General features: G+C 27.0%; 4 protein-coding genes across 6 annotated transcripts in view; 1 reads left to right on the top strand and 3 right to left on the bottom strand.

Annotated features, from left to right (window-relative positions):
* The first annotated feature begins 149 nt into the window (after window positions 1–149).
* LOC124950489 (nucleolar GTP-binding protein 2) lies at window positions 150–2537 on the top strand. Its single transcript, XM_047497253.1, has one exon. The coding sequence runs from the start codon at window positions 280–282 to the stop codon at window positions 2461–2463; it is 2184 nt and encodes a 727-aa protein (XP_047353209.1). The 5' UTR covers window positions 150–279; the 3' UTR covers window positions 2464–2537.
* A 40-nt stretch (window positions 2538–2577) lies between these two features.
* On the bottom strand, window positions 2578–4764 carry LOC124949288. The gene is made up of 2 exons (XM_047494122.1): window positions 3981–4764; window positions 2578–3448 (listed from the first exon to the last, which is right to left on the bottom strand). The coding sequence occupies exons 1-2, from the start codon at window positions 4477–4479 to the stop codon at window positions 2697–2699; spliced, it is 1251 nt and encodes a 416-aa protein (XP_047350078.1). The 5' UTR covers window positions 4480–4764; the 3' UTR covers window positions 2578–2696.
* A 339-nt stretch (window positions 4765–5103) lies between these two features.
* Window positions 5104–8293, bottom strand: LOC124949291 (glucosamine-6-phosphate isomerase). 3 transcript variants are annotated; one of them, XR_007101028.1, is made up of 6 exons: window positions 8136–8293; window positions 7153–7307; window positions 6765–7049; window positions 6316–6674; window positions 6064–6173; window positions 5104–5562 (listed from the first exon to the last, which is right to left on the bottom strand). XR_007101028.1 is itself a non-coding variant. In XM_047494137.1 (6 exons), exons 2-5 carry the CDS (start codon window positions 7274–7276, stop codon window positions 6068–6070), a joined length of 846 nt encoding a protein of 281 aa, XP_047350093.1. In that variant the 5' UTR covers window positions 7277–7307; window positions 8136–8293; the 3' UTR covers window positions 5104–5562; window positions 6064–6067. The 3 variants fall into 3 exon arrangements, 2 of the variants coding, with proteins under 2 accessions (XP_047350093.1, XP_047350103.1); XM_047494137.1 differs by having other exon boundaries at window positions 6064–6145; XM_047494147.1 differs by lacking the exon at window positions 6064–6173.
* A 2047-nt stretch (window positions 8294–10340) lies between these two features.
* Window positions 10341–15091, bottom strand: part of LOC124950968 (ralA-binding protein 1) — a 64527-nt gene continuing 59776 nt past the window's right edge. The window contains exons 8-15 of the mRNA XM_047498636.1: window positions 13564–13702; window positions 12931–13181; window positions 12530–12791; window positions 12274–12454; window positions 11882–12196; window positions 11431–11791; window positions 11060–11313; window positions 10341–10965 (exon numbers count right to left, since the gene is read on the bottom strand). Of these exons, the coding sequence (XP_047354592.1) occupies window positions 10864–10965; window positions 11060–11313; window positions 11431–11791; window positions 11882–12196; window positions 12274–12454; window positions 12530–12791; window positions 12931–13181; window positions 13564–13702 (1865 nt within the window). The 3' untranslated portion in view covers window positions 10341–10863. The remainder of the gene's footprint in view (window positions 10966–11059; window positions 11314–11430; window positions 11792–11881; window positions 12197–12273; window positions 12455–12529; window positions 12792–12930; window positions 13182–13563; window positions 13703–15091) is intronic.

The raw sequence follows: 15091 nt of genomic DNA, 5'->3' as shown, positions 1-15091 counted from the left end.
AATGATCTGTATAATGATTATTGATCATTAAAGAATATCTATTATTTTCAAATAATGAATGAAACAACAACAACAACAACAACAAATATATATATATATATTGTTTTTATCAATGAAAATTTATCAAAGTAGTTATATAAGCAGAACACTAGAGTGCGTTATAGTCAAATATGGTCGACATACACGTGGATATTTAGATCGTACAACGAACCTCGAAAATTGTTTAAATATTTTTACATTTAATATTAAAATAAAAGTGTTATAATTTTAATCATTAAAATGGCAAAATCACGAGCAGATAATAGACCTCCTCGGAAAGAAGGCTTTAATCGTTCTGGACATAGTATGAACCCTGAGAGACCAACAGAAGGGTTAAAAGGTGTAGCAAAAATCAGAACAAAAGCAACTATAAAAAGATTACAAATGTATCGTAATCAAAGACCTAAACGTAATCGTGTAGGTAAGATTATTAGTCCAGCACCATTTCAAGGTTGGCATGCACCAGGGACTATGTCTCGCGTTGAACCTTCTCAAAGATGGTTCGGCAATTCAAGAGTAATATCACAAAATGCACTTCAAAAATTTCAAAACGAATTAGGAGCAGCTATGAACGATCCTTACAAAGTAGTAATGAAACCTACACAATTACCAGTAACTTTACTTCAACAAAAGGCCATTAATGCTAGAGTACATTTATTAGATACAGAAAGTTTTGAAAGTGTATTCGGTCCAAAAAAAATAAGAAAACGACCAAACTTGGCTATTGCAACTTATGATGAATTGCAAAAATTGGCAGAAGAGAAAGAAGAAACATATGATAAGGAAAAGGATTCCAAAGATTATGATTTAATTCGAGAAGATACAGGAATGCGTGATATGCAAAGAGATTGGGTAATGGCGGCAGGACAAAGCAAGAGAATTTGGAATGAATTATATAAAGTTATTGATTCTTCTGATGTAGTATTACAAGTATTAGATGCAAGAGATCCTATGGGAACAAGGTCTCCACCTGTAGAAAAATATCTAAAAACTGAAAAGGCGCATAAACATTTAATGTTCATCTTAAATAAAGTAGATCTTGTTCCAACTTGGGTGACGCAAAGATGGGTTGCTATACTAAGCTCAGAATATCCAACAATAGCATTTCATGCATCTTTAACTCATCCATTTGGTAAAGGTTCCCTTATTAATTTATTGCGCCAATTTGCAAAATTACACATTGACAAAAAACAAATTAGTGTAGGTTTTATTGGATATCCAAATACTGGGAAAAGTTCTATCATAAATACATTAAGATCCAAAAAGGTTTGTAAAGTAGCACCAATAGCAGGGGAAACAAAAGTATGGCAATATATAACTTTGATGCGTCGTATATATCTTATAGATTGTCCAGGTGTAGTTTATCCATCTAAAGAGACTGATACAGAAAAAGTTTTAAAAGGTGTAGTGAGAGTTGAACTCGTTCAAAATCCAGAAGATTATGTAAGTTCAGTTTTGGAAAGAGTAAAAGCTGAATATTTATGTAAAACGTACAAGATCGAAGGTTGGACAGATCACATTGATTTTTTGGAAAAATTAGCACGTAAAAGTGGAAAACTTTTGAAGAAAGGAGAACCAGATATAACGATAACAGCACGTATGGTTCTTAATGATTGGCAACGTGGTAAATTGCCATTTTATGTTGCACCATCTGGTTTTGAAGATCCATTACCTAAATCTGTAACAACAGAAAAAGAGAATGTTCTCATTGAAAATGATAAGAACACGGTGATTGAAACAGATCAACAAGAAGATCAAAGTATTTCATCAAAAGATTCGGCAAAAGTACAATTGAATGTATTACAAGATTTTAGAAAAATTAAAGTAGGATTGCCATACTCTGGTGATGATATAAAGGATATTTGTTATAGTCAAAGTGAATTAGAACAATTAAATTGTACCAACAATGAGATAGATGTTGAATCTTCTTTGCCAAATGTCAGTGACATAATTGATACATTAAACGAGTCACAAAAAACAGATCCTGAGGAAGATAATAATAAAGAAAATAATAATGAAACAACAATAAATATAACAAATAGTATTCTCGAAGATAATATTAATGAAAGAAATGGCAATTGTTCCGAAGATGAAAGAAATCCAAGTAATTCAGAGGATGAAATTAAAATACCTATAGAAAAAGATAATCTAATGCAAAGTGTATTTGATGTTGTGGAAAATGATTATGATTCTAGTGATAGTGAAATGATCAATTCGAAAACATTTTCAAGTAGTGGTACATTTACGGTATCATCTAAAAAGGGAAAACAAAATAATGAGGATAATAAAAAATTAACAAGTAAACAACGTAGAGCAATAGAAAGAGCTAACAAGAGAAAGAAAATAGGAAGCAACTTTTATGAAGTTACAAATGTAAAGAACAGAAATAGAAATAGAAAAGTTCCAAAAATAAAAAGAAAATAATAAAAATTAATACTATATTTATTTATTGTACATTTGTAATATAATATTAAATACTTCTTTTTACATAAATATTAGACATATTTTAATTAAAATTGTATATAATACTTTACTATATATAAATGAATTATAATATGTCGTTTCGTAAAATAATACTTTTACGATGAAAAATAAACCAAAAAACCTGAGAAGAATACAATTAAAAACAAATAAGCCATTATTAATAAAAATTTTCTCTAAATCCAATTATGTTCGGCAAAATATAATACTAGACTTTGTAATCTTTTTGTAAACATTTCGTTACCTTCATAGCTTGTCATTACTGTTTCAATAGTAGAATTGTTCAAATTGGTTTTATTAACATCAATTGTAAGCATCTTTATCATAAAACATAAATGTATAAATTCAATTTTGCAGACTAATAGAAATTGCTCGTTAAAACTTTTACGATCGAAAGGTTTAATATCGCACTTCATTTTTAATAATACAGAAATAAAAATTTCATAATATAAATCTGTGAGTTCATCGAGATTATTTGCCCGAACATTATCGTCTGTACTTGAATGTAAAAAAAACAATAATTCGCCTACCGGATTTGAATACATATAATTTTGAAAATCGATAAATTTCACATCGTCCACGTGACCATTTTGATCACTATGAAACATCATATTGTTTACCCAAAAATCTTTATGAACTATCGTTCCCCATTCTCCTTCTGGTTCAGCTAACCATTCTTCAAAAAATGTTTCATCCTTTAATATTACTGCACATCTATCATAATAAATTCTCGTAACTGGATTTTCTTCGAGTTTTTTTAATATAGGTATATAAAACTCTGTAAATCCATCTTTTATAAGTTCAGGACATTTAGAAGCTTCCCTGATTATATTATACTCATCAGGCTTGTTATGCTTCATTGCGATTCCAAGGGCATGAAATCTAGCCATTGCACGCACGGCTAATTTAGAATGATCTAAATCGACGCCTATGTTTTAGAAATAAAGAGAGAGAGAAAAAAAAGATAAATGAAGAATATTATTTGAATTTTTTGTTCTTTTTCTTTTTTTCTTCTTTTTATTTTTTTCTTTTTTTTTGGTACCGGGATTATATATGATAAGAGAAAGCATTTTGCATTTTTAAATTTATTTTATAAGATAAAATGAGTGATATAAATGATATCATGAATTATGCGATAAGAAATTATTATCGCGATCATTCTTATACAGATAAAATATTTCGAACTTGACCCTTACATTTTACTTTTATTTATTGGTTTTTTTTTTTTTTTTTTTTTTTTTTTTTTTAATAAGAACTGTAGCACACAAAATTATCATTCGAATTAACAGAATTTTTAGAAAATAATTACTTTTCGTTGTAGTTATTTTTTCTTTTTTTTTTTTTATGTGAAACATAAAAGAATGATCGTGATCTACATTTATATAAATATATTTATGTATTATATATATATATATATATAATCTTTATATTCATAAATAATCAAAAAATTATATATTTACCTATTTCTCTTTTACCAGTATAATAATCACGTATTTTAAGATTCTCTAATAAAATAACAGCATTGTCATCAAAATCTTTTTGTGGATCGAGAGATAAACGGGAACCGTAATATTTAGGTATAACGTCAAATAATTCATTTTCATCAACACCAAGTTCTTTTTCCATAAGCCTATAATATGGTAGTAAACGTTCATACATAAATATTTCCTTTTTAAACGTAAAAGGACTATTAAATACTCGTCTTTGGAATTCGGTCGGCGGTGCCATTTTTGCAATCATATGAAGATCTTCTCTTTCGGCATTCTTTTCTCGTTTTATTACAGCATCGATAGCTAAAATAGTACTACCGTAATTCTCTCCAGGCGGTAAAAATGTGCTGCTCGTGTAATTTTCAACGATCAATTCATTACCTAACATTGATCGTAATAATGGTTCCAATTGGTATAAAGTTATTTCTTTTATTTCAATTTGTTCTTTTTGTTCTGTCTCCATGGTCATTCGAACGTAAAAAAAAAAAAAAAAAAAAAAAAAAAAAAAAAAAGGAAAAACAATTATGATCGTAATCTTGTTCTATCTGATGTAATAGGAAGACTTCTATTAAAATTAATATATTGAAAAAATAATTCCACTTATAATGTTTTTTAAACTTGAATTTTATCTTGATATTATAACACGAAAAAATTATTACTGTCACATATAAAAAGAAGTTACGTTTATACAGATCTCTGTCGAACGATCCGAAACAAATGATCTGTTGGTCGAGACTAAATCTTTTATCTACTTTTCTCGAGCGATATAACCACTTCTCTATTTGATACTCCCATTCGTCCTACTTTACGTCATTCGTAGAGTAGAATAATATGTTCATAATGATGTAATCATTTTTTAATGAAAAAACATTTTCTAATGGTATATCTTCAATATTGGAATATATATGAAGGAAATTTTTTTTCTTGATCAAAACCCTGATAATAAATATTTTACTTTCTCATATTTTCGTAATAATAAAGAAAAAAGAAAAAACAAAGAAAAAGATATATATATATATATATATCCTGATTCTGATGATTCATTCTTGCATAACTCGTCAACAATTTTTTAACAATCGATAAATACATATATTTGACAATGTGATAAAAGGATAAATTTATTTTATGAAAAATGGGTATTAACAGTATAAAAATATTGCACTTTTGTACAATTTGAAATTCTACTTATACACATATATATGTATATATGTATGCATATAGATGTGTGCACATATACTTATATATAATATGTGCATATATATGTATATATATATGTATATGTATATAGATATATATGTATATGTATATATATATATACATACACATATATATATATATATATAAAACAGTAATACATAAGTAAACAGTTATGATACAGCATTGTTTATCACAAAAATATTTTACCATGGCAGTCTGAACTGAAATTTCAGATCAATATTTTCGAGTCCTTTTCACACATGAAGTCTTTTACATTACACAGGTATCGGTTATTGGATCAACGTAATCCATGGTTTGATTCTTCTATCAACTTGCTATGGATATCCCATAAATTCTGTAATAATAAAAGTGCTATTAAAAGTTAAAGCAATAGATTAATTATATCCAAGATGCCCCAGGAAAAGCAGCTCCCTTGATGTAAGCTCCTTTATGATGTAAAATGAAGCAAAAGATTCTATTAACATAAAGTTGAATAGACTTAATCAATATGAAAATTACACAAGGAAATGTAAAATAATAACATTTCTTCTTCTTCTAAATTAAGCTGAAATTTGTATGCATATAACAATTATTTTTAATGATTGTATGTACATTAAATGATATCACTATGAAGCATGTAGGAGAGATTTTTGAGTTAGAATAAGCAACAGGTTTGGCAGATGTTATTTCCGAGGATTAATAAAGATAGTAATAAAAAACATTTTATGTTAAAAATCAACAATAATTTGCACCACTGAATGACCACTTTATATAGAAGATATTTAAGCAAAGAATATTGCATAGAAATTATATATTAATAATAATTTGCATATAAAGAGAGTACGGGAATAACTACCGTTTTAACTGTCACTTATTGAACGACGTGGTATGGTATGTCCATCTTCTTCGATCAATTTACGATGTACAGCACTGAGACCCTGGATAGCACACAAATTGAATGCCAAACTAGTTATATAATGAAATGAAGGTGCAAAGAGTAAAATCAACAATTGTGTGTGAAATATTGGAATGAAATATTGAAACGTTTATATGACAAAAATAATTCTAAACTACAAAGTTCATTTGAACTTTTTATATATGCGTATACCTTAAAGTATTTTACTGTTTTTACACGCAATTCCAAAGTTGCATCTTCATCGCATATGATTAATGTACGTGGATGTTGTTGAAATGCTGACACTGTCCACATATGATTAACTCCTTCCTCTATTGCTTTATACAGAGCAAATGCTTTATGAGATCCAGTAATGAGTATCATTACTTCTTTTGAATCCATAACAGTACCAACGCCAACAGTTAAGGCTTGTTTAGGAACTTTGGAAATATCATTTCCAAAAAATCTAGCATTTGCTTCCAATGTATCTTGCGCTAAAGTTTTAACTCTAGTACGAGATGCTAATGAAGAACCTGGTTCATTAAAGGCTATATGGCCATCTGGTCCAATACCTACATATAAATATTATACTTTTTAAGAATTTATTTTACATAATAATTACGTTTATGTATGAGTACAAAAATTTATTCAAAAAAATATACCTCCAATAAAAAGTTCAATTCCACCAGCTTCCTTAATTTTTTTTTCAAAATCATCGCATTCTTTTACAAGATCGGGTGCATTTCCATCAAGAATATGAACATTTTGAGGATTAATATCTATATGTTTAAAAAAATTATTATACATATAATAATGATATGATTCCGGATGATCTCTTGGTAAATCAACATATTCATCCATATTAAATGTCTTGACATATTTAAAAGAAATTTTTCCAGCTTTATAATATTCTATTAATTTCTTATACATTCCCAGAGGAGTACCACCTATATTTGTATATATACATAAATAATAAAAATTATAAATAAAAAATAAATATACATCAGAAGTAAAAAAAAAAAAAAGAATAATAATAAATGAAACAGTTACCTGTAGGAAGACCAAGAACAAAATATTTGTTTTCATTTGGTTCAAAATCTTTAATTCTTTTTAAAACATATCTTGCAGACCATTCAGAGACATAGTCTACTGTATCACAAATTACTAAACGCATTGTAATTCCTTATAAGTTGTACAGGTGATCACTGCAGAATATAAATAATAATATTATTGTTATTATTACTACTATTTTTTTTACATATATATATATATATATATATATATATATATATATATATATATATAGTTATTTATATATTGTAATAATAAATTAAATAATAGCATGTACAAATATATATATATATATACATTGTGTTATCATTTGTTTTCTATACTTTAAAAAAAAATGAGATATTAAGATACAACAAAAAAAAAAACAAATGATTAAAAGGACAAAGATTACCATAATGAGTAATATATACTTAATATAATATATACTTAATGTAAGATATACTTAATGTGATATAATGTAAATTTATGGGCATGTCAGTGATAACAATATGACAATGGATTCTTATCTTAATTAGATTATAAAAAACACATACTTTTATATCTCAAATTTGATAAATTCTATAAGATTTTGGATATCAGAAAGAAATTTAACTTTTAGATATAAACAATGACATTCGTATATAGATACCTTTTTAGATTGATTTGTTTAAACAAAATTTTAAAGAACAGTATATTATATATCTATAAATAATTCAATAATATTACATTTAGATTAAGATACATATTTTATTTTTATATACATATATTATTTTATATATATTTATATATATATATATATAGAATATATATATATATATATATAAATATAATCTTTTTAGAGATCAACTTTTTTAATAATCTATTTAAAATTATATCGATTAGTATGATACTTTGTTGATAACGATATTTTATTGTTAAATTTATAAATAAATAGTTATAAAATGTGTTAAATTGATTTTGAAAATATAAAAATTTATATCTACCTTTGTTATACGTTCTTTCTACTAACTTTATGCTTTTCTACAGTTTGCCAGTCGTAAATCACTAAAAAGATACACTATTAATCAGCTGATAGACGTGATAAAATAAAATCCTACTACACTTGCAAAATATTACAAGAGGATTGGTCGAGCATCGTAATGCAAATATATATATATATATATATATATATATATATCATATATATATATATATGCATGAACTTTTCATTATGGCAGTTCATTATCTTTGTTCAAAGCTTATGTGACTTCAGCGACAGGTATGGACAAAATATGAACTACAAATGCAACCAAGGAATATTGTCTTTACTATACGTTTATCGTATCAGTCTATAAACTTATACATGTTATAAACCTCTCTAACAATTAGGTTAGTGTTGATTAAAAAAAATAGTTTAGTAGATAATTAGATCTGACAGATATGAGGGAATGCCGGTACGCATTTATTTTACGATATAAATGCATATTGGATGAATAAATATAATTCATATGAAAATTATTATATACTTATATAATATATCAAATATTATTTAATATAATATATATATATATATATATATATATATATATATATGTGTGTGTTTTTTTTCTAATTCCTCTTCTCCTTATCATTATTCTTATTATTATATTATTATATTATTATATTATATATAATATATAATGATAATAATAATGATACAAGATAAGGAGAATAACTTCTGCAGAAGAAATCACGAAAGAAAAAAAAAAAAATAGTGGAATAAGAGGGGAATTTTACTTTATAGTTAGTTTATATCTAATGTTATATTTTTATAAGAATAATATACAATATATAAATATATAATTTAATTGTTATTTTTGATCAAATAAAAATGATCGGCAAAAATCTTAATTTTTAATCGCAAATTTATATATTTCATATTTGTCCATAGAATTTTATTATATCCAATTTATTTATCTGTTGAAATATGATTGACAATGAAAAATATAAATACTTTTAACGTTTAATTAATATTAGAAAGAAAAGATTTTGGAAAAGTCTTAAAATATACAATCATTCGTCCGATAGTACTTGCATTGTGTGATTTATAATTAGATTTCAATATATCGCAATTATTATTGGGTCCAGGTCTCACTAGGTGGAAGTTGTTGCATCTGGAGACTCATAGGCTAACGGTGATCCTACTCTAAAATCCACATTTGTGGAGATAATCTAATTGAATTTTCAAGCAAATAAAACGAAAAGTCTTCGGTAGGACTTTTAATCGCACCTGCGAACATTCACACCTGTGCCCTCTAACACGCACTCATGTGTTCTCCCTATCTTTCTCGTATACTCGCGTAAAAATCAATGATGAATTTTATCCCTTCGTGATATCTCGATGATCCTTCGATGATCCCCAGGAAAAGAAGAATATAAAGAGAAGAAATATGATAAAAAAAAAGATGGACACATTGAATATCGTTCTCTTTGGTACTCTCGATCAAAATCGGAGTACCAAAATTGAACTCAATTTTTCCCCTATTGAAAGAAGGAGACCCACCCAAGGCCACTCCCAAGGCCATCTATCTCAATACGAAAATTTTTAACTATTAAAATTTTAAAATAAAATTATTATAAATTTATCGTGCGTCAAAATCTTTGTAACATTGAACATGAATTTTTTTTTATTTTTATCATTTGTCGAAAGATTGACCGACTATGTTATCGCAACTTGTCCGTGCAAGCATCGTAAAACATATTTTTTTTACGTTTGGAATGATTAAAAAAATCTGAGCATTAGCTATCTACTTATACAAACAATCAGATAATCGTTACTCAATGTTACGAACGTATTAATTCAAGGCATTATATTTAAATCCAGTTGGCATGGTACGAGTTTCTTCTCTTTTGCCGCAAAATTCAAGGGGACGCCACTATACGAAATTTTGTGTCAGGAAAAATTGACGAAAATCGTTATTACATATTTACATCAACGGCAAGTCCGATTGTAATTTTTGAACGATTTTGATGAACAATATTTCGTTTCAAAGATGAAAGCTTAAGCAAAAAAATCTGACTATTTCGAATTTTTGAAAAAAACTTTATTCTTGAATGAATAAATTATTGTTCTTATAGGAACATCATTTTTTGATACGATTTTTTTTTTTCAAAGAAAATAATAACTTTTCTATTAACTATTGTAAATTAAATACATATGATAGGTAAAATAATATCAATAATTATTTTTATTTTAAATATTTGCTTTTACATTTATTTTCATTTCTTTGATAACATTATACATGATACTTGTATAGCGGATCATAAGAGATAAATAAATATTCAAAAACAAAATATCTTTAATTAGATTTTAATAATTTCTTGTATATTTATTAAAAATTGAAAGTTCAATATATTTGTTAATCTTACGTAATCATTTCTATTCTATTGATAATCAGTCATTCTTTACTGGAATGATATCATCATAATTAAACACAATTGTAAGACATTCTGTGCAATAATAGAATAATGTATTTTCAAATTGTAAAATACTGAAGGGTCTTAATGGAGAATATAAAGCATTTACCCTCTTATTGTTTTGAAGAATAATAGAATATAGACTTATGAGGAGTATAGGAATTATAACATGTTATAAACTATATATTCTTTTTTTTTGTGCAAAACGTAATATTCATTCAATTATTTTTGTCATGTCATCATTATAACACTAAGGAACCAGTTATGGTTTTAAGGTCAAGTCTTTGCCATTAGTTGATGTATTGCTATTTGGACACGCAATTCCACACAAGCATCCTTTTCTTCAATAATGCTACGTATTAAAGTTGTCATTTTTTTCTATATAAATAAAATATAAAATTACATTTAGTTGAAATATAATAAAGTAATTGAAAATAAAATTTGTAATAAAAAAGATATTTTATGAAAATACCTCTAATAATTGATTTTCTTTGGCTAATTGTATCATAGCTGTTATCTCAGCTTCATTTGGAGAATGAACTCTTTCTTTTGGTTTTGGTTTTTTATCTGGCTCTCGTTCTGTTATCATAAGAAGCATTTCTTTCAGTCGTTTAATTTCACTTTTTTCTTGAGTAATACGAGATTTCAATAACGCTTGCATATCTAATAACTCTTCATAAATTAAACTTTCTCTTAATTTAGCTATAGTATCCTCTGCTTCAGATTCTATAATTAACACTTCTATTAAATCTCTTATAATATATAAATGTGTTGTAATTATATGAAAAATTGTTAAAAAAAAAAGAAAAAAAAAAAATATATATATATATATATTTAATATACCAGTGCTATCTCCTTTAGATTCTTGTTCTTTATTTTGAATCATAACAGATGATTCAGTAGAATCTACCACATCTAATTCTTGAGAATTTATTTTTCTTTCATTTTGTATAATACTTGTATTCGATCCTGTACAAGTTGGACATTTATCCTTAATTTCTTCTAGATTGTGGTGTAGATTATTTTTTTTTACAATCGAGTTAGACGGCTTCAGTCCTTCCACTTTTAAAAATCCAGTTTCTTTTTCAATAACTTTGGTTTTTTGTAAATTTGGATCTATGGAATTCTCATCACTAGATTTTACTTCTTCGTCCAAACTTTTTTGTGCTGTGCCTTCAAGTTTCTGAACTGTTTTATACTTTCTCTATCGATATATTTGGTAATAATTAAAAATTAAATCCTTCTTTATTATAACTACTTTTAAACAATTTACTTTTTAATCGGGAAATTTTACCTTTAATTGCGTTATCATACGTTGTACTTCCCATAATTCTTCTTCTTTTGATTTTGTAACAAAGCCTGCATTCATTTGCATATGAATTTGTGACAATAATGATTCTTGTTTTGCTAATTCAGCAGCTATACTTTCTACAGTTTCTGGTAAATTCGTACTACCAGACGAAAGTGGTGGAATGTACTTTTTTAATTGTACATCAGGGAAAAGTGCTTTGCAATGGAAAAGTAAGGCAGATAATAACCTGTGACTCATTTGTAAAACTGGACTTAATGTCATGGATATTGTCTGGGCATTCATTTTAGTAGTTTTTTCCTAAAATAAAAACAATCCTTTAGTCTATTTATATCAGATCTATTAATGTCGTGATTTTCAATTGTCATATAACATACACGGGCTGCAACATGATCTAAATGTAGAGTAACCCATGCGAGAAGAGTTCTATTGCATTTTGGTAATTGATGTGTTAATTGAAGTAGTTGTGACTCCCGTTGAGCAATTTCTTTTGTTGATGCAGCTTGTTCAAATCTTGATATTGTCTCACTATTCTCTAAAACAGGCTCTGGCAATTCTCTGGATCGCCATTATGTGAGTTTTGGGATATCGGAACTTGAAACAATATGTAAAATAAAATTTTGATATACAAACCTAAGAAAAAGTACCAATAAGCTTGTAGCTACCGTAGGTTCAAATTCTGATATATTTACAGTTTCTCGCTGATTATAAAGTTTCTTTAAATTTTGAATTTTAGATTTTACTCCAGGGATTTTATACAGGCATTCTATATTCATACCATGTTCCTCAACATAGTCAATACAATCGCGTATAACTAATGGTAATTCAATTCCATCATGACATCGGCTTCTTTCAACTGCAAGACTTAAACTGACTCCAAAAATTGGTTGCTCCTCTGATACAAATGAAATATATATATATATATATATATATGTATGTATGTATGTTTGTATGTATATATTAATTTTTCATTGATATTACTTGGTATATTTTAAACAAAGATAACGCATAATAATTAAAAAGACATATTTTACCGCCAATATCTAAACCCTCTTCACCAGTATGTTTTCCCTTCTTTCTATCTTTTAACTTTTGCTTTGATTTATCTTTATCTTTGTCTTTACGTTTATCCTTCTCTGCATCTTTATCATCTTTGTCTTTCTTTTTTTTATCTTTCTCCTTTTCAACATCTTTTTCCTTTGCCTCCTTCTCTCTAGATTTCTCACGTTTTTCTTTCTTTGAAGGAAATTTAAAAGCTTTGGTTTTTTTTGATTTTGAAGGACTTCTATGAAACATATTAAATATAACATTGTAGAAGAAAAATTTGATAAGGAGAACAATTTTATTATGCTTGTGCATATAGAATTAAAACTCGAATAATGAAGTACACATTTACAGCACAGATGAGAACTAATATAAAAAATAATATTAAATCACAAAAACTTGAGATCAGATTATTCTCCATTTTTAAATGATCAAACAATGTTGAGAATAAAACAAACTTTTTAGTTAAATGATATGATTTTGAGATCTAATCCTTAAAATCTAATTATAATAAATGTGATAACAGTAAGAAATTAATATTGTACAAACATATAATATTTATAACGCAATGACATTTATCTTTTATGGCAATGGAGAATGAATTACAACGATGACAAAATTACTTTGTTTCCTGATCCTCGTCTGGTGAACTTTCACCTTCTAATGTGGCATAGCCTCTGTCCTTTCGATCTTTTTTTTCTTTGCGTTTACCACCGAGGAGTTCTTTTTTCGAATGTTTCTCGTGACCACCTTCGTCGCTGACTGAAATCGAAAAGAAATATGTAGATTGATCGATATTTTAAATATTAAAGATATTTTATGAGAGATGAAAGAACGTTATGTAAAATGATTATTTGGAATCAGTAATTGAATCAAATGACAGATACATAACCTCTTCGTACTCTTCGTACAAAAGTCTCACATTATTAATGTCATGATTATTATTACGTACAATCACTCTCGTTACTTTTCTTGGCCGATTCCGAGGCGTACAATCCTGGAAATTCTTTTTCAACGTCAGGACTTTCGAAGTCCATCCTTTTCTGTCCGTTTGACACTTCGCTCGAACGTACACGCGATACTCGAGAATACTCGAATCTTATTCGTTAGCGGGTAACTCTATCGATTCGATCAATCGAATTATTATTATTCAAATTGAATTTCCTTTATTCATTATGGAACGATTAATAATATCTATTTTACATATAGTTGCATAGGTATACGTTATATTTTCAAGTTAAATCATTAGAAATATTTAAGGAAGTATTATCTTTTTTTTCTTTTCTTTTCTCTCTTTCTTTCTTTTTCTTTTTCTTTTTCTTTTTTTTTTTTTTTTTTTTTTTTTTTTTTTTTTTTAAATCCAATACCAAATAACTTCGACATTTTTTTTTTCTTCGACAGACGCATAAAAAGTCTTAAATACTTTTTACACGTACAAATTTTTTTTCCTCGAAATGGAAAACGAAAATCGCGCACGTCCAACTTCTTAAATGCTTGTTAGATTGTTACGAATGATGAGAAAGAATCTAAAAGAAAGATCGAGCGAGAATAGTACTAATAAAAGTTTGCCGCTGGAAAACTACGATTCGATTTTCTTTAACGAGCTCAGCTTGTCTTGGCCATAAACGAAAAGTATTTTCTCTCGTGTTTATGTCTTGAAGAAAGGCTACGAGTGTATACGAGTGTGTAGTAGTATATAGACCTTCTTGTCAGTGAATGTCTAACTTATTATACACTGCTAATGACGCGATATATCACGATTATGGGACTGTTTCTTGCTGGAATTAATTCCCCTTGGAAGGTCGTTTGTTTCAACCCAATGTTTTCTAAAGATTAATCATAAGTTTTAGGCATCTAAAGATAATTTTCCCGAGAAATTTTCCATGTTATATGAAATAATTAATATCATTATATTATATGTTATGTATATTTTCAAGTTTTTCTTTAAAATATTATAGAATTGAATAGGAAAATCTAGTGAAACGCGATGAAAGAGAGAGAGAGAGAGAGTGATGGAAAATCGATATTATCAAAATGATTGACAAAGACAAAGCATAATAATTAACTGCGTTTCATGCATGGAAGAAAAAGAAAAAAGGAAATGGAAAAGAAAAAGTAAAGTAAGAAAAAAAAGAAAAAGAAAAAAAAAAA

This window comes from Vespa velutina, chromosome 1 (genome assembly GCF_912470025.1).
Source record: "Vespa velutina chromosome 1, iVesVel2.1, whole genome shotgun sequence".
NCBI classification, from domain to species: Eukaryota; Metazoa; Arthropoda; class Insecta; order Hymenoptera; family Vespidae; genus Vespa; species Vespa velutina.
Note: the sequence above shows the minus strand (reverse complement) of the source record. Positions and strands in the feature narration are given on the sequence as shown.